Source organism: Malus domestica, chromosome 05 (genome assembly GCF_042453785.1).
Source record: "Malus domestica chromosome 05, GDT2T_hap1".
Lineage (NCBI taxonomy): Eukaryota > Viridiplantae > Streptophyta > Magnoliopsida > Rosales > Rosaceae > Malus > Malus domestica.
In genome coordinates, this window is record NC_091665.1 from 43,394,281 (window position 1) to 43,412,891 (window position 18,611).

General features: G+C 38.9%; 2 protein-coding genes across 6 annotated transcripts; both read right to left on the reverse strand.

The window, feature by feature from the left end:
• Positions 1-1,816: 1,816 nt before the first annotated feature.
• Positions 1,817-13,159, reverse strand: LOC103419738 (mediator of RNA polymerase II transcription subunit 16-like). 2 transcript variants are annotated; one of them, XM_070821486.1, is made up of 17 exons: positions 12,250-13,159; positions 10,796-11,885; positions 10,400-10,678; positions 9,471-10,307; positions 8,703-9,368; positions 7,990-8,252; positions 7,277-7,345; positions 6,811-6,899; positions 6,233-6,345; positions 5,948-6,049; positions 5,681-5,726; positions 4,970-5,566; positions 3,810-4,425; positions 3,641-3,720; positions 3,376-3,458; positions 2,494-2,691; positions 1,817-2,379 (listed from the first exon to the last, which is right to left on the reverse strand). In XM_070821486.1, exons 1-17 carry the CDS (start codon positions 12,759-12,761, stop codon positions 2,038-2,040), a joined length of 5,982 nt encoding a protein of 1,993 aa, XP_070677587.1. In that variant the 5' UTR covers positions 12,762-13,159; the 3' UTR covers positions 1,817-2,037. The 2 variants fall into 2 exon arrangements, with proteins under 2 accessions (XP_070677587.1, XP_070677588.1); XM_070821487.1 differs by having other exon boundaries at positions 10,400-10,681; positions 12,250-13,003.
• A 628-nt stretch (positions 13,160-13,787) lies between these two features.
• Positions 13,788-17,742, reverse strand: LOC103408846 (uncharacterized). 4 transcript variants are annotated; one of them, XR_003773725.2, is made up of 12 exons: positions 17,299-17,742; positions 17,134-17,218; positions 16,896-17,026; positions 16,711-16,813; positions 16,575-16,589; positions 16,072-16,217; positions 15,784-15,973; positions 15,388-15,462; positions 15,008-15,124; positions 14,486-14,634; positions 14,304-14,402; positions 13,788-14,181 (listed from the first exon to the last, which is right to left on the reverse strand). XR_003773725.2 is itself a non-coding variant. In XM_029103205.2 (12 exons), exons 1-12 carry the CDS (start codon positions 17,607-17,609, stop codon positions 14,161-14,163), a joined length of 1,338 nt encoding a protein of 445 aa, XP_028959038.1. In that variant the 5' UTR covers positions 17,610-17,739; the 3' UTR covers positions 13,788-14,160. The 4 variants fall into 4 exon arrangements, 1 of the variants encoding a protein (XP_028959038.1); XR_011580852.1 differs by having other exon boundaries at positions 14,590-14,634; positions 15,008-15,185; positions 17,299-17,741; XM_029103205.2 differs by having other exon boundaries at positions 14,590-14,634; positions 17,299-17,739.
• Between the last annotated feature and the right edge of the window lie 869 nt (positions 17,743-18,611).

Genomic DNA, 18,611 nt, shown 5'->3' on the forward strand with positions numbered 1-18,611 from the left:
ATCCTTCCGCAAGCTAGGAAGACCTACAAAGGCATTTCAACCTCTCTAGCCACCATTATGTGATTCACCAACATCAGGAATCGAACAATAATTTCATCGCAAGTTTCCAAGAAATGGAGGGAGAGAAAAAATGGAGTTCGTCTTATGTAACAATAGTTTCCAAGCAATTGTATCAGAAATCTGTAATTTCCTTATAGACTACGTGCGTTTCATCGTGTCACAACTAGATGTGAAGCACGTTTTCGGTCATTCTAATCTTACAACTATACAATAGTTCCTAAATGTAATCAAACTGTCAAATGCTTGGTTAGGGAAGGAAGAGATTACTAAAGCAGGTCATCGAAAGCCGGAGGAGGGAAAATATCACCAGTAATAGGACTTGAACTTGATTAAAGCTCATTGAAGAGACAGATCATGGCATCTGCTCCATGTTTGATAATCCCCACACAAGACGGGAAGCAAAACCGGTAAAACCTAAGCATTGATTAGTCGAGATCCACAAAAATCTGCAACAAGTCCAGAAGGTTGATCAGAATAGAATGAAAACCAAAAGCATTCAGAGTTGTAGTTTAGATGGCACCAACTATTTCAGCACAATTCGCAAATGTTTTATCCAAAAGAGACTAACCTCCATATCTGGCAAAGGGTCGTATGACTTTTTCTCTCTTATGTTAAACACAGTAATGCCCGTGATCCTCTGAACTCCAAGTTTAGTGGCAATCAGGTTCTGCATTAGAAAACAGCTACTCTAAGAAACTACTCAAATAGATGAAAGTATGAAGGGCAAATATTTTTCACGGTAATAATCTCAATGTTATATTGCCGAAAGATGACTGGTTACATTTAGGTTGCGGGGTTCAGAGAGCATCATCTCCATTGTGATTATCATTTACCAAAGATGTTTCAACTGAATCTATAACACTATGTTTGGATGAGGGAAATAAACTTGGAATTTGGATAAAAGTCAGAATTTATAAATTGATATGCACCAATTACCTTGTTTGGATTCATAAAACATAGAAATTTAGAATTTCGCGTGCCAGATTGAAATTTGTGGAACCAAACGCCTCAACCCTCGGCAAAACCTGTTTGTGATTTCAAATTCATAAATCATGGTTCCTAATTTATCTTTCATCATGTTAAGTAATCTAACTCATGCGGTCTCAAAGTTCAGAGAGTATACAGGATCTGTTAAAATATTGAGGTCACTATAAGCAATCGAAAATGAAAAAAGGCACCGACGAAACCTACAAGAAGGGCTTGAACAGGATATCACCATGATAGCATCTAAAATCGTATGTTGAAGTAGACTTTGGGGCATACTTGTCAAAAACAAAATTTGAAAGATGATTTAAAGCATTACCACAGTTTGAAGACCATTAATCACAACAACATTCTCCTCACGTGAATCATCTTGTGATAAACAAACTTCGAAAGGGCCGAGTTCCTTATCTGTCTCATTTGCTAAATTCAAGTGTAGCTGCACGATGTTTTTACTTGCTCAGTTCCAAATCATTGTATTAGTCAGTGACTAATAATAATTCCTTCACCCAGCCTTTATTTCCTTTAGAATTGCTTATAATTGCATCCTTCAGCCTTTTATTTCGTATAAAATTCTCTATAATTGTGGTCACTTAGACTTATTTATCTTGAAGTTCTCTGTAGTTGCTTACAATAAAATAAATAACTACAATATTTTAAAGACAATATGACATAGTTTCCAAGTACATTATGACAATATTTAAAAGACAATATGACATATTTTAAACACAATATGACATATTTTAAAGACAATATGACATATTTTAAAGACAATAAGACAATATGACAATATGACAATATTGAGGTCATATTTTAAAGACAATATGACAATATGACATAGTTTCCAAGTACAATATGACAATATTTAAAAGACAAATATTTTAGTATTTGTTTTACAAAGTACGGTATTTTATAAATAATTATATATATATATATATCAAATATATATCAAATTTCAGGTCCCTCTGTGAGGTGAAGCACATTGCCTAGGCGGGGCTACCATGAACCACTTCGCCTATGCCTTTGCCTTTTAAAACATTGCCCCAAACCCACAGAAGTGTTTAGGCCAAACGTTGCATCTCTTTCAGACATCCTGCGCTTCCTCGGCAACAGGCCATCGACTCCATAATAAACATCACAACTTTCCAAAGATCCGGAATCAGGTGGGTGTGAAGAATTACATAGCTTGGTGTTATCATCTTGAGGACCCATATCATCTGGACCAGACCAAGGCTCTCCGTACATATTGCGCCTTCGCTGCTCTTCGGCTGGAGGGCGGAGTTCTAGCTCTCGGAGCAACAGACCAGCAGCATCTGCACCTCTAGGCCGGGGCATATTCTGTATAGCCAATCAGAAAAAATATTGTCAAACATGACCATTTTTCAGCGAGTAACTTTCAACAAGAGAAAAGAATATGTTAAAGATTAAGAAGTTCAACAGTCAATAGAAAACCTGAATATGTGGAACTAGTGCTGGTTCAACAGCCGTTGCTTCAGGATCAATGCCTGATAACGTTTCACCAGATGCCTGCCATGGCTCTGGTACCAAAGCAGATGGATTTAACAACCTGGCTTGCTTGTCTAGAACCATTGCCCTAACTTCTTGTGCATTTGTACCTTCAAGTAGCCTGCACTTTAACCTGTCGAGACACTGCATCAAAACAGATATAATTTTATGAGTCCTTTTTCTAGGTGATTTTTTTTCTTGGTAATCTTTTGCTTGGCAAGTAGAACTGTTAACATCTCTTGCTTGTACTGTCAATTGGCTTTAACAGCAAAAGTCTTTTTTCTTTTTCTTTTAAATTCCAGATGAGCATGTTCGACACTACCAGGCCATTCATATAAGAAAAAATTATGTGTCATGAATTCATTTAAATTCAGCATATTTCACTACTTAAAGGTCGTACCCAGTGCACAAGGCTCCCGCTTTACGTAAGGTCTGGGAGAGGTGAATGTCGGCTAGCCTTACCCCCATTTTATGGAGAGGCTGCTCCCAAGTCTCGAACCCGAGACCTACCGCTCATGGGCGAAGGCACTTGCCATCGCACCAAGTGCGACCTCTTATATTTCACTACTTGCACAAACAAAATATATTACATCATATGTCTGAAATTTTTTATCAATATTCTAGAGGCGCGCACATGAGTAATTATGAACAAAACATCTCCGAGATTGTGTAATAAACTGTTAATGCATCAAGATTTATAACACTGTAAAATGCAGCAAATAATTTCACTAAAATGACACCTTTGGTCCTAATTGTCATGAAAAAATTATTATGTACAAGAAAATTTATAAGCATCTTGAAAAACCTGCGTCATAGCTAAAAACTTACAGGACCAAATCGTTGTCTGCGTTGAGCAGAAGGAAGAGAATGAAAATTTGCATCCAGTACCGCAATGACACTGTTCAGAGAAACTGCAACGAACAAACAAAAAAACACAATCAGAAGGTTGTGCACATCATTTACAAAGAAATTTTGCATGAAACGCATATATAAAAAATTGGAGACCTATAATTTGTTTCCTAATTTTTCAAGAAATACTTTGCTATTCATCAGTCACACGACAATACCACCAAAAAGAATCCAAAGTTATTACCAATGCCATCCTCTGCAGCACTCCGCGTACAGCCAACAACATCCGACCAATCAACCCCAACGAAAAGACTCCGCCAAAACCTGCCATGGTGACCATCACTCTATTGAAACTTGAACATCCACAAAAAATCATTTCAGGGATTCAAGGTTCATCAAGGTGGAAGAAGTACCTTTCGGCAATGGCCCGTTCCCAGGTTGACGAGTTTACCTTCACTTGGCTGCTTGGAACAGCAGGAGGAAGAACACGTATTATTTTTAAAACTGTACGGTCCTTACCACTATCATGCCAAACAGAAGCTGAACAGCAGCTTGTCGATGAGAAGGCAGGGGTAGCAATTGCAGATCCAACGTTAATCTGGTAGTTATCAACAGGTGCAAAGTTCGGACCAGAGAAGATGTGGACCCCACCCCGGAGGAAAGCAACAGCAATCTCACCACCATGAGCAGAATAGACTATTCGAGCAAGTGTTCTAACATCACTTGGCAGGTCAAAAGGATCAAAACTGACTCGTTTTACTTTCTCTATGCCAGAATCAGGAGTCTTCCTTGCATCAGTGGTTGCTGTTGTCGCTGCTGCTTGGTGACTTTTAAAATCATTAGTTGGTTGTATGCTTGTGTCCACTTTGGATAGCCAAACAGTTTGCATTGGTGCCTGCCCACCAAAACTGGAAGTAGGATTTCCAAAGATTTGGTGAACAAGAGGCTGACGTGATGATTCCCAGCTTTGTACTCTCCATCCTGTAATTGATGGACCCTCATCTGGATCATAAGGAGACATGTATTGTCCTGCACTCATGATTCAATTCATGCAACTACTATAGTTCAGACGTATTTCTAAGAAAACTTAGTTTCTAATCAGGAAAAAAAAGGGTTGTCGTTACCTAACAGGCCAGATAGAATAGAACTCTAAATAGTACAACAGAATCAAAGGTAAGGTAAAGATACCAACAAAAAAAAAACAGTAAACAGAAGGCAGAAAAGATGGCAAGGAGATCCATTCAAAAGGTCTTGCAATAATAAAGCTGAAAAAGTACTTTTCAAAAGGTGAGAAAATGCATAAGACTACCACTCAACAAGAACACAGAAGTATGGAAACAAAGATTGTACGAAAACGAGAAATAATGACACACTGGTTTATGTTGTTCAAAATTAAAACTAACAAACCAATTTTCTGAGAAATTTTTAGGGAAAAAGTACATCTGGATTAGAAAAGATTAACAAATAAACAAATAAATGCATGCTTCGTTACACCAACAACTTGCAATTGAATTCCAAACACAAAGAATAGAGAAAAAAAATAAAGGTTTTCAAGGAAGAAGACAATTAGTACCCTCAACTACGACAACAGCTATGACAGAACCACCACGGGTTGGATCAAAGGCAACCGCAGTAACTCCAGATCCCCTTGTAGTGGTAGTTGCAGATTGAGATGCAGCCTCGGGACTCACATATGCTGAAAAATTAGAAACTGGAGAGGAATGAAGTGGTACAGTATCACTGAAATCTGGATCTGTCTGCTTTCCCCCTTGCTTTGCTTCAACTAATAGATAATCTTGCCAGCTAAACAAATATGTAGCCAAAGGGGAAAAACCTGCCCAATTGGGTGGATTCATTGAAGGTGGGACCCCATCAGTTGTGCTAATCTTTGGAGTTGCATGAAATCCATTTCCTAGGCCAGGAGCGACCTCCCAAACAACAACCGTAGATGGGTTTACAATTGGAACGCCTGCGACATGCATGGCACCACTGTCTGTTATGATAGCATCAGCTGCCATGATCCCACTAGTCCCAGCACCCAAGAGTCCCTTGCTTGTTTGAAACCACTTTGGTGCAGCACTAGTCGGATTAGGAGGATACTGGGACCAATGAAGCTGAACAGAGCCTGAAGAGAAAACAGAACAGACGCACAGAAAACTGGGCCACCGAGCTGAAACAAATAACAAAATATTGCATCAGATACCAATCGAACACCAGCAGAAATAAAATGGAAAATAAGATAGCTAGAAATTAAGAGACATTGCAATGAAGGAAAAAAAAAAACCTGAATTTTGAGACTGCTGTGAAAGAGATTTTTCTTCAAAGGTTGACTTTTCATAAAAAAAAAAGATTTAAAAAATCATTAACCATCAACATCATCTGAAAAAGGATACTGCAGTCACACCAGCAGAAATAAAATGCGATCTACATATAAACAATAAGCAATCTAATATGTTACATTTCAAAGAACAAAGTACATTCAGATGGGCAGAACAAGAAACACAAACATATCCTTTAAATCAGATGAGTAGCATACAACAAAATTGCTTACTGGGGACACTCTGGACAGCCACTTTGTAACAACTGCAATATCCTGCTGCCATTCATGCTCTTGTTGCCAGCGGCTGGTATCGTGTACGAGATTAGCTGGCCCCTAAGCAGATAGATCAAATATAGATCAAATATAAACATTTCATCATATTATAAAATAAAATAGAAAGCAAAAATTGGCCAAGATTATTGCAATTTAGTTGTTAATGGAAAGGCCACATCAAAAGCTTGCAAGGGGAAAAGGTTATCTGCATAAGAAGAAATCAGTACAACAAGTCTAGCTTACTTGAGAAGGCCGAGTCCAGATTGTTACTCTCCCATGGAAATTGGCAATTAGTAAGGCACGAGGGCAAGAAGTAGGAGACCATTCAATAAACTGAACAGAATCACGAGGAGAATCTGCAAAATGTATTCAAAACTATCATGGTTCACAGAATTAGAACCAACATTTAGGAAAGCAAAAGCAAAAGCAAAACATCAAAGGTCTTCCTAACCAAGCATCGAATGAAAAAGACATGCAAAAATATATGCCAACTGTCAGGAGACTTCTTCCAATATTTAGGGAATTGCATCCAAATGAGATGGGATTTGAACACTTAATGAGCTAGCAGGTAATAACTATTGGACTGCGGATGCTAAAAAACAACTTCGTATGCAAGAGTTGCTTGGAAAGAAAAAGAAATTTGACACATTGTAGATGTTCATAGCAAAAGCATATTGGCATTAAGCAAGTCCAAAGAGAATTATAAAGCCTTCATAGTTAATTATCAAGCTATTCACTGAATAAGTTGCAGTGAAGAAAACTTAGGCAAAGAATCTGAAGAACCAAAGGCCCATATAAAAGCAAATAAATCATCTAAATACCTGCATTGACATTGAACACTGCACGCTCAGTTGGTCGCTCTGGGATCACGATATGTATGGGAATCCCAAAAGGTACATTTGCATTTGAACTACAGAGAAGGCCATAACAAAAAGAATTGTCATGACTCATAATTGTACACAAATGTAACTAATTAATAAGAGATGAAATAAAATATAGGCCAAACTTAAGCACGCTTAGTGCCCACCAACCAGGCTTCCTACTTTTTACTAGTGATTCCTTGATGATCCATTTGGACCCTATATGAATATGCTCTATTTCTAAAAGTAAGCTGTAACTACAATTCTTAAAAACTTCTTTTTATGGAAGTACAATTCTTAAACATTCTAGAAAGATTCATCCTTTTCTTTGCATCACGCATATTATCACACCAGAACAAATCCCACATTTCATGACGCAAAACTCTCATGGTCAGAAAAAAAGTGAGCATAAACAAGCAATACAAACCTTGGAATACTTGCACACGTTTCTGATGCACAAGCGATGGCATTCAGCTTCCCGCACCATGCAACAGCACTGGAGAAACAACAAAAAGACTACACATAAAGCCAAATCATCTGTACGTAACTTAAAACATAAATGTACGATGGCCAGGGCAATTTAGCAGTGTCATGGTATTAAGGAAGTAATATCTATTCCAACTAGCTTTCCTTTATGCTTCTCATTTCCAGAGTTCTAGTAACCTTGACCATAACAAAGCTGATAGCTCGTACACCTCTCAGACTAAGGCAGGTAATTCTCATTTCCAGCTTTATTCACATCATGGAAAGTTATTGATTGGCAACGGTTCATAGGGCAATGGCGTAACTAAATCAATAAAGACCTAAAATTTCGAAACTACCCGCCATAGAATCCCCCAATATCAATCCTTCTCTCTCCACATTTCAAATTCAACAACTTTTCTCTCCTTCCCATCTCGTTATACACTATATAATCACACTTTCTTGCTTCATTTCACAATATTTTGAATTTTTCTCCGTGAACACAAAACTACAGAGCTCACACCAGTACAAATATTCTCATTTTATTCACAGTCCCGCTTCGAAACCAAAATTTAAAGACAATTCACCCAGATGCCCCCCACCCCCAACAAAAAGAAGCATAATTCAATGAACAAAACTCAAAATTTAACAGACTGGAGCTCGAATTTCAAAATTCACCTAAAATTGCGACAAAGCTCGGGGACGCGCATCTTGTGCTGCAAATTGGACCTGGGCTGCTTGAGCCTGATACAGAAGACGGCGGCGGGGTTGACTGCGTCATCCTCCATGGGATCGTCTGGCTCGTCGACCGGCTCTTCCTCTTCGTCTTCTCCTCCTCCTCCAATGCTCTCAATACTCCCCGTTTCGGGCTTGTCGGTCTCAGGGGAATGAGCCACAGGCTCGTCGTCGGAGCCCTTCACTTGACTCATTACCCCAAAACCCTAAAAAATTACATAAACAACAAATCACAATTGTGAATTACTAACCGTCATTAAAATTGTTAGTAGCAGATTAGAACAGAGTCAAATCTAAAGCATAATTTTGAGCTGCCAATATCATTGGCTGCTCTTCAGAAGTTTGGCAGGCCATAGGGTGCTCAGAAAGGGTTCCTGGCAAGAAAGAAGCGAATAGAAGCAAATAGCTGGGTGACAAGTCCCGGAGAATGACGGGAGGAGGCATGCGCTGACGCTTACGGTTGGCGACTACATGAGAAGCAGAGGGCTTCTCTGAACATATTATAACCTTAAATGCGTTAATAAGTTGAATTAAACCACCACAGAAATAAGAAAGTTCAAACAGAGAGAACATATTAAAAACAGATCAAGGTAAGCAAAAAAATACAGACTGTATCTGCAAACTAGCTGATTAAACCAGAAAGTTTCCTAGCTTACGTAGTCGTCGTCGTCGTCATCATCAAGGTTGTCATCATCCTCATCATTAGCATCACCGTCTTGGTCCTCCTCCTCCTCATCATCATCCTCATCATCGTCTTGGTCCTCCTCAACATCATCGTCATCGTCATCGTCATCGTCATCGTCATCATCCTCATCAATATCCTCATCAAAATCATCATCTTCGGTAGAAATTTCTTCTAGGGCCCGTTCGTAAGGGATGTAACGGTAAACAAACGTACCTTCTCTAGTCATATGTTTGTCGCATCTTAAACGTACCCCTATTTTCTTGACCACAGTATTTGGACAATGTGCAATAGCATGGACCAAAACCGAATCGCCTTCTTCCAAATTGAACTCAGTTTCCGACCACGATAAATTTCCCAGCCAAAGGACATCTTCAATGGAACCAAGCTCTCCTATTTCGACACAAAAACTAGTACGCTTGGTGCGATTAATAACATAAACATAAGACTTCCACATATCATCAAACGAGATGGCGTCATCATGAGGAACACAAGCCACACACACAGCCAACGCTTTTGCATTACAACCAATTTCCTTAGGCACTTCAAAAGAGACTTGGGTACCCTCGTTGACATGGTTGAACCAAGTGGGAATTTGTCTTCCTACAAGATCCATCCATCCACCTCCTCCTGTCCATCCCTATACCATGTTGAATAAGATTTGTGTGAGTAATACATACACAACACGCATATTTGCGAGGGAGGAGTGTGTGTGTGTGTGGAAGAGAGAGAGAGAGAGAACCTGTAGCGTGCTATCCTTAAGAAGGTAATCTGTGACTTTGTTGTGTATTGGCATATCAATTCCGTGGCCCGAGTTTAACACGCTTTCCACGCCTGGAAACTCAATGAGTTTGGGGGAACCGATATTCACGTATGTCGACATGCCTGAAAAATCTGGCATTCTTTCTAATGCAGAGCAGTCGTCCATCCCCAGGTGCTCCAAACGTTTTGGTAAATCTGTGATCTCGACAAGGTTTCTGCAACCATTCAAGAATAATGTATGAAGCTTGGAGAGGCCACTGAGGCTTGGAAGGCTCCAAAAATTATTGTCACCTAGATATAAGCTGCATAAACTAGGTAGACTACTCCCAATATCATTAGGCACTTCCTCTAAATTGTTGCCCGCCAAACTTAAGCTTGTTAAAGAGCGTAAGCCTCGTAAGGAAGGTAGCGGCAAAAGACACTTCAAGTAACTCAAAGATAAGCGCTCGAGCTTCCCCAGTCGTACGATGGAAGGTGGTACTTTTTTTATGGCCGTCCCATCTGCATAAAGAGTGACCAATGACGTCATTTTCCCCAAGTGCTCAGACAAACTTCGGAATCTTGAACAACCATTGAGAACAAGAGTTTTGACAGATTTCAACTTGTAGAAACTCCTCGGGAGAGCCTTAAGCGTTTCACAGCCTTCCAAATTCACCAACACAAGACTCTTGAGATCTCCGATGGACTTGTGAACTTCAGCCAACCTCTTACAGTCTTTGAGTATCAATTTCTCAAGATTTGGGAATTTCGAAAAGTCTGGCGATTGTGTTAGATCGTGGGAGTGGCTGAGATTCAGAATCTTCAACTTACCAAGCAACTGTTAAGAAAAATCAAATTTAAATTCACAAAGAAGATACAGATAGCATAAAAATAATTCCTAATTTGGTTCAGGTTACGCATTGTACTTACCCCAGAATACTCACAAAGAACTTGTTTGAGGCTGCTGTACCGCATGTCAATAGCGACTATGTTTGGTTGACACAGTTCTATTGGTATGAACTCCAATGGGAATCCATGCCAGCACAACCATCTTAGATTTTTGGAAAGACATTGGTATCCCCCAGCGAGCCGAACGTAATTTAGTTGGAGCAACCTCAGTCTCTTCATATTTCTAAAAGCCTCAGTACTGAAACTAGTCTCTTCAAGACTCGGCAAATTCAAAGCCAGACCTTCAATTTTTTCAGTTCCCTACTATCCGAAAAAACAGACTCCAAATAAGAAAAGGCTTTGCAAGAAAAAAAGTTAGATTACTAACTTACATATGCTTACACGTTTAACATAAAGTTCAATTGGGAAAGTACTTACAGATTTGTCTATCAATACATCATTTACATCTTCAGGACGCCACAATCTACTCCGTTCTCCAGGGAAATTGGGATTTTCTGCATGCACGATATCTCTGCCCATATCCCGAAGCAAATCATGCATCATAATCTTGTTTTTTCTACCAATAGTTACAAGGCACAGGTCAAGGAGGACCTCGATTCCTGTTGTTGCATAAAGGCCACAACCATCCAAGATTTGCATGACATCGTTCTTGTCCATTCCAATAAAAAAACAAGCTATATCAAGGAATATTCGCCTCTTGTAATTATCATTTAGGCCGTCGTAGCTTATTTTCAATTGTGCCTGAATTTCTCCACGAGGAATCATTTTCAATTCATCCAATATACTTCTCCAGTCATGTTCACTTCGTTTGAAAAGAGTAGATCCTAAAACTTCAAGAGCCAGCGGTAGTCCTCCACAGTAATTGACAACTTCTCTTGCGAGCACAAGATATTGACTAGGACAACAACTACTTCTGAAAGCATGCCAACTTAGGAGCTCAAGAGCTTCTTCTTGATCCATTCCTTTCTCCCGATATATCTCATCAACTTCAAATTCTTTTAGCACACGTTCGTTTCTAGTTGTGATGATGATTCTACTCCCAGGGCGAAAAGAGTGGCAATTTCCCACTAATTCGCGTAGCTGCTTCACATCGTCTACATCATCTACTATGACAAGTACCTTTAAGAGTCGAAATCTTTCCCTTACCAAGGCGGTCCCTGCAGCAACACTGCTTACCTCTTTCTTGGTCATTTGCAAGATATCATAAAGAAGATGTTTTTGCAATTTTTCTAGTTTCTTTTCCCTCACTTTTTCAAGGAAACATTTACCTTCAAACCTTTCACAAAATTCGTTATAAATGGCTTTAGCAATCGTTGTTTTACCTATTCCACCCATGCCCAAAATTCCAACCACCCGAACATCATCTGAATCTCCGATGCATAAATAATTACTGATATCTTGCACTCGAGAATCTAGTCCGACTTGATAGGGCGCTACGTCTAAATATGTGTTGTTTAGCTTCCTATTGACTTCCTCAATAATCTTCTTGATAAACTTTGCTTCAATCCTGGCATTAGTCAAGTTGAGAAGCAAAACGAAGATTGTTATACAACTACAAGACGAAATTGAACTAATACACAAAATTACTTATCATGACTAGAGATTTAATCAAGACAATTTTATTTAAGGTGTTGTGTTTAAACTTAGCAAACATCAATTAAATTTAAAAAAGAAACACAAACAAACAGAAACAGCCTCCCTTCCCTACGCAGCCATTCACCGGCGGTTCCCTGCTGAGATTAGTGTAGCCTTAACAGTTTAAGCTTTATCGTATGATTTTATTAACAGAGGACTAAGAAAAATAATACATGATATTGATAAGCAAAGGTACGTTAAAGCCTTAATTCATAAAAGAAGAAACTAGTAATTACCCGCCCAAGGTGTTTCTGAGATCCCAGCCAGACAAATTCGAAGCTTCAGTGAGAGCAGTTCTCCACCTCTCTTCCTTCCACCTCTCTACCTTCTTTTCATCTATATGTTCCAGAAACAATTGTCCAAAACTGTCAGTCTGTTTCCTGACATGCGAAGGATCAACGTCATAGAATATCGGCAAAACTATTTGCCCCAGCGTTCTTCTACATTCCATGATCTTAACCAGCTCCTCGAGGCACCAGCTGGAGTTCGCATACCGTATAGAGAAGACGATGATAGAGATCTTAGAACCTTGGATTGCTCGCTCAAATTCGGTTGTTAATTCTTCTCCCTTTTTTAGTTCTTCTTCGTCAATAAAAGCGTTGATTCCGGCCCTTGTCAATGCTTCATAAAGGTGGCCCGTGAAGTTTTTACGTGTGTCTTCGCCTCTGAAGCTTATGAACACATCGTAGAGCCAACCTTTTGAGAAAGCGGACGAGGACGAGGCTTTATCGGGGACGGAGATATCCATTTGGCGAAAGACAAGGCCGAGGGAGCAAAAGAGGAAGATGAGGGCATCAAAGACGACCGGAATTGCGATGGGCGACGTGGTAGGACATTAACACCAGCACCATGATTCACAGCTTCCCCAAGCTCGACCAGTTGTCCATTGCCTTCATTTTCTGGCGGAACTATTTTCTTCTTCTTATAATTAATAAACCCGCCACAAATATACACGGTGCAGTTGACTGAAGACTTGAGAGTTGTGGTTCTACACCCCAAATTCTACGAGGTGCCTTTTGTTTAATCCAACTTTCAACTTTGGTAGCGAGTGCCAAACGCATATTTACAGGGCTCTCACTTTCAATATTGTTAATATAAAGGAAAAATATATAATTATATACAATTTGGTATAAAATTATCAAGGTTATTGAACCTACAATCTTTATCTATTTATATACAATTTGTTATAAAGCAATCAAAGTTGTTGAACCTACCGCCTATGTATATTTATATACAATTTGGTATAAAATAAACAAAGTAGTTGTGGAAAATGGCATCAAGGACGCGTTTCTTTTTCATTGTGCGTGCTTTTCATTATTTGTTTATTGAGTTCTCTTTTATTCATTTGATCTACCTAGAAGTAGCTTGGCAATTTCCCTCTTAAACTATCACAAACCTACCGAAGTCCCACTCCGGCCCCGTTTACCACATTTCACATAATTTTCCATTGAAAATGTCTCCATTCCGGTCGTAGTGTGTTTGTTATCTTCCATCGTCAATTTTATTTGTTACTTTTTAAGATGTACGTTTGTTGTCTTTCCTTTCTCAATGTTACTTATTACTTGTCAAGAGAAATGTGGGTAAACAACTAAACATGCCGGCAGAAATGAACCTTTTTTTTTTTTTTTAAAGACAAGCCGGTTGCGAAATCACGACAGTTCATCCTTCCGGAGGCCAAGAAGACCCACAGACTTTTCAGCCTCTCTGACTATCATTATGTGATTCACTAGCATCAGGAATTGAAACAATAATTTCTTCGCAAGTTTCCAAGAAATGGAGGGAAAGAAAAAATGGAGTTCGTCTGATGTAACAATAGTTTCCAAGCAATTGTATCAGAAATCTGCAATTTCCTTATAGACTACGTGCGTTTCATCGCGTCACAACTAGATGTGAAGCACGTTTTCGGTCATTCTAATCTTAGAACTATACAATAGTTCCTAAATGTGTAATCAAACTGTCAAATGCTTGGTTTGGGAAGGAAGAGATTACTGAAACAAGTCATCGAAAGCCGGAGGAGGGTAAATGTCACCAGTAATAGGACTCGAACTTGATTAAAGCTCATTGAAGAGACAGATCATGGCATCTGCTCCATGTTTGATAATCCCCACACAAGACGGGAAGCAAAACCGGTAAAACCTAAGCATTGATTAGTCGAGATCCACAAAAATCTGCAACAAGTCCAGAAGGTTGATCAGAATAGAATGAAAACCAAAAGCATTCAGAGTTGTAGTTTAGATGGCACCAACTATTTCAGCACAATTCGCAAATGTTTTATCCAAAAGAGACTAACCTCCATATCTGGCAAAGGGTCGTATGACTTTTTCTCTCTTATGTTAAACACAGTAATGCCCGTGATCCTCTGAACTCCAAGTTTAGTGGCAATCAGGTTCTGCATTAGAAAACAGCTACTCTTAAGAAACTTCTCAAATAGATGAAAGTATGAATGTATATTGCTGAAAGATGACTGGTTACATTTGGGTTGCGGGGTTTAGAGAGCATCATCTCCATTGTGATTCTCATTTACCAAAGATGTTTAAACTGAATGTATAAGGTGCTGGTGAAATTATTCTCCGTACCAGATTGAAATTTGTGGAACTAAACGCCTCAACCCTCGGCAAAACCTGTGTGTGGATTTCAAATTCATAAAATAGTTATATAATAAAGAGTGAGATGCTAAATATTTGGAATTTAAAAGTATGAATTCAAATATGTAGTCCTTGGTTCCTAATTTATCTTTCATCAAGTAAACTTATGTAATCTAACTGATGGATCTCAAAGTTCACAGAGTATACAGGGTCTGTTAAAATATTGAGGTCACTATATGCAGTCGAAAATGAAAAAAGGCACCAACGAAGCCTATAACAAAGGCTTGGACAAGATATTACTATGATAGCATCTAAAATCGTATATAGAAGCAGACTTTGGGACAGCATAAAATGTTATAAACTTGGGGCATGCATATCAAAAAATTGGAAAGCTGATTTAAAGCATTACCACTGTTTGAAGACCATTAATCACAACAACATTCTCCTCACGTGAATCATCTTGTGATAAACAAACTCCGAAAGGGCCGAGTTCCTTATCTGTCTCATTTGCTAAATTCAAGTGTAGCTGCACGAAGTTTTTACTTGCTCAGTTCCAAATCATTGCATTAGTCAGTGAGTTCTATTAACTGAAGAATGACAAGAGCAAGACGTAAATATGGGGATGAATTGTGAAGCATGAAGTTCAACAGTCACTAGAAACCTCTATTAGTGAATTTCATAGACAATCAAGCTGCAATAATCTAATGAACAAGATATATATATATATATATATATATATATATATATATATATATATATATATATGACACCAAAAAGAATGAAAATTACCAAAAAGGGTCTTTCCAACTTGATGGCAGATGGCTCCTCCACAACATGCAACTCAATATCCTTTCGTGTTATGGGCTGCACAAGAGTATGTCAAGAATATAAGTTTAATACCACTTTAAGCTCTAGCATGTTGAACTTACCTCTCATAATATATCCAAAACTTAACAATTAGTAAAGCATTCTAAAGTCCCTGAATTCCCTGCCGAGTTGAAATAAAACTAACAATATTTTAAAGTTGAAAAAGTAAAATCAAACCATATTTGAACTTCCCACTTTCTGATTAGATGGAATTTTCAGGCGAAAAGCCAGAACAAATATAAACACCCTGCACATCTAAAGTGAAACAAAAAGTAGCGGACAGCATTCTCGATATAATATAATGTGATGAACACTCACAGTTCCCATAATTTGCTGTGTTTGTAGGCGACCAGGTTCGCCCAGATTAGTTCGCCATGTTATCTGAAGTTTACCAAGAATATTGCTTCCCTCAACTTTCCCTTGGGTTGAACCATGTGATGTTAACTGAAAAAGATAGTTATGAATTCCTCCACCGGATTCGATGAGAATTGGTGGCTTAAATATCTCTCTGCCATTAACAAAACGCAGAAGAATATGAAGAAAAGAAGAAAGAGGAATATGAAGAAAAGAAAAATATTCGACAGAAGAAAATAAACCATATTCTACCTTGTTTGAGAATTCTTTTCGGAATGGTGTTCGTCAGATTTTAGGATTTTTGCACTCCAATGCTGAGCGGGCTCAAACTCAACTTGTTCCATAAAAAGATTTGACTTTGTATGGTTTTCGATGCAAGCTTCTAAAAGCGTGATTTCCTGTGATAGAATGCATAAAAGGATTTGACTTCGTAGGATTTACAACGCAAGCTTCTAAAAGCATGATTCCTGTGATAGAATGCATTTATCACAGGAGGCTAATTTGTTACAGGTTATCAACAATATCAGAGCAGTTACTTAGGCTGCAGAGAATAGAATTAAAATACAAGAAGAGGAATGCTGTTTAATGAAGCACATACTTTGGCATCCGTATAACACATACGAGACACTACGTCTAAGTTTAATCCAGTGTGGCATATTCATACATCGTCATGTTTCCGGTGAAAATCATCAATATGTATCCAAAAGGCCGAACTTACAAACTTACAATCAATATCTAAATGAACCTCAACGTACCTTTATAACAAGGACCTGAAAAATCAAAGTCAAATTGTTAGTCTTAGTAGGATTAACGAAATGCGGTTGTTTCACACATGTGAATTGAAATTTTGAATTGCACATGCAAATTCCACGGCGTGTGCAAGGAAAATACCTTCGTCCTGACAGAAAGCGGATTGGAAACAATGAATTTGAAGAACTGTGGTAGATATTTACGCTCACCATCACCGTCATAGTACAATGCAGTGCAAACCAACCTACAGAGATTACAAAACCTTAACATAAACAAACAACAAAATCATAAAACACGAGTTTCGAGGACTGAGGAAGAGAGCTTACGTGTGAGCTCCGAGTTCCTTGACATCATGTTCAACAATGAAGTCATAACGGCCGCCTGCACGTATGGATTCAACCGGCGAATTCGACGTGTCCAACAGCACAAGTCTCTGCCTTTCTGTTTGCATTTCCGACTGCAATTAGCAAAATTAACAGAAGATTAAAAATTGCACTGAATTAATTCAACATCGAATAATTAGGGAATAATGGAAAATAAAGTCCAAGAATTTGAGATGAAAACCTTGATTATAATGTCCTTGACTTCGAAATTGGAGCTGTTATTGATGCTAATATAGCTACAAAATGTCTCCCCTAAGTATATTGCTCTACAAAATCACAACTTTATTAACAAATCAAGAAATTAAAATGTGGGTAAGGAGAGAGAGAGAGAGAGAGAGAGAGAGACCCGAAGGCTTGGGGGAGGACGAGGAGGCCAGAGAGGCCAATGGAGTCGGAGGGGTGGTGGAGGAGGAACCGGGTGCGGTAGGTGAGATCCGAGGAGTCAGAGGAGGCGGAGGAGGAGGGGTTCAAGGAGTCGTGGACGTCGAGGAGGCGGGGGAGTTGCGCGGCTGCCATTGGGTCGTCGAAAACGTCCTCGCCGACGACGAGATCGGCGGGGTCGAGAAGGAGGGGAATGGGGTCCACCTGGGATGAGGGCTTGCACAGCCTCATCACCCGGAAGGCCAGGGAGTGGGGTCCACCTTGACCGCTGCTCATCGCTGTTTCCTCGTCGTCGTCGATTCGCCGGCGTCCGTCGCGATTAACCGAATTTTCGCGCTTCTGAAATGAGCAACACTTTTTTCAACGGCTTTTGTTGTGTTAACAGTAACTCCTCGTCGTTTTAACTTTATACCACTTGGGAAACTCCGGTGAATAAATATGATGGCGGTAAAATGTATTTTAACGAGAAACGTATATAAATGTTTTCTTTTCTTTGATTAAACAGTGGAGGTATTTGAACTTGAGGCTAAATTGTTTCAGCATTGAAAAATAGAAATATCATTAGATTAAGAGCTAGTTAATAAACTCTGTATAATATATTTAAAAGAAAATTACGTTTAGAGTAAAAGTTAGTTAATAGATGCGTAAGACATATTCAAAATTCACTTTTAAAATGTCACAACCTGAAAAACGAACTATCATTAAAATAAGCAATGTTTATTTAATACGAGACCAAGTAGTCTGAAAGATAAAGGGTGGACATTTAACTCTAAGATTCACTTTAAGAAATTGAATAGTGAAAATTGTTTCAAAAGTTAGGCTACTTGGTAGGCTGGACTACCGAAGACAAACCCTAGAATAAGACTAAAAGCTTGTTTTTTTTCCTGTGTGAAAAAAAAAATAGAGGGAGGAAAGTTTACCCTGTTCAAGGCCATGACATACCACAAGCTTCTTTGATATTGAAGGAGTAAGAGGGATTGCCCACCAATAGAGAATGCCGACAACGATATTCGAACCTAAGTCTTGATCTAACGAACAAAACGATCATTACCAACTCAACCAACCCTCGTTAACAAAGCTAGAAGCTAGATGATAATCGAGCACATCTATGGAGTCATAACTTAAAATTGTTCAAAGAACTTTAAAGCGAACTTTCACTAGATTAAAAGTTGGTTAGTAGACACGTATAACCCACTTCCTAAGGCCAGACAAAAATAGCTAGAAGGAGTTGAATCCCGTAGGCTTTTCTTCCTTTCACACGCTCTAGTTTATTTGTCC

Excerpts from the sequence above, each read along its gene's own strand:
- LOC103419738 (XM_070821486.1), bottom strand. The coding sequence starts at position 12,761 with ATGGATATCTCCGTCCCCGATAAAGCCTCGTCCTCGTCCGCTTTCTCA. Across the intron at positions 11,886-12,249 it reads CTCAGAAACACCTTGGGCGG|GATTGAAGCAAAGTTTATCA; the intron begins GTAATTACTAGT and ends GACTAATGCCAG. Across the intron at positions 6,050-6,232 it reads TCTGGACTCGGCCTTCTCAA|GGGCCAGCTAATCTCGTACA; the intron begins GTAAGCTAGACT and ends CTATCTGCTTAG.
- LOC103408846 (XM_029103205.2), bottom strand. The coding sequence starts at position 17,609 with ATGAGCAGCGGTCAAGGTGGACCCCACTCCCTGGCCTTCCGGGTGATG. Across the intron at positions 15,125-15,387 it reads AGTTGGAAAGACCCTTTTTG|CTACACTTGAATTTAGCAAA; the intron begins GTAATTTTCATT and ends AACTTCGTGCAG. Across the intron at positions 14,635-15,007 it reads TTAATGGTCTTCAAACAGTG|GTTTTGCCGAGGGTTGAGGC; the intron begins GTAATGCTTTAA and ends ATCCACACACAG.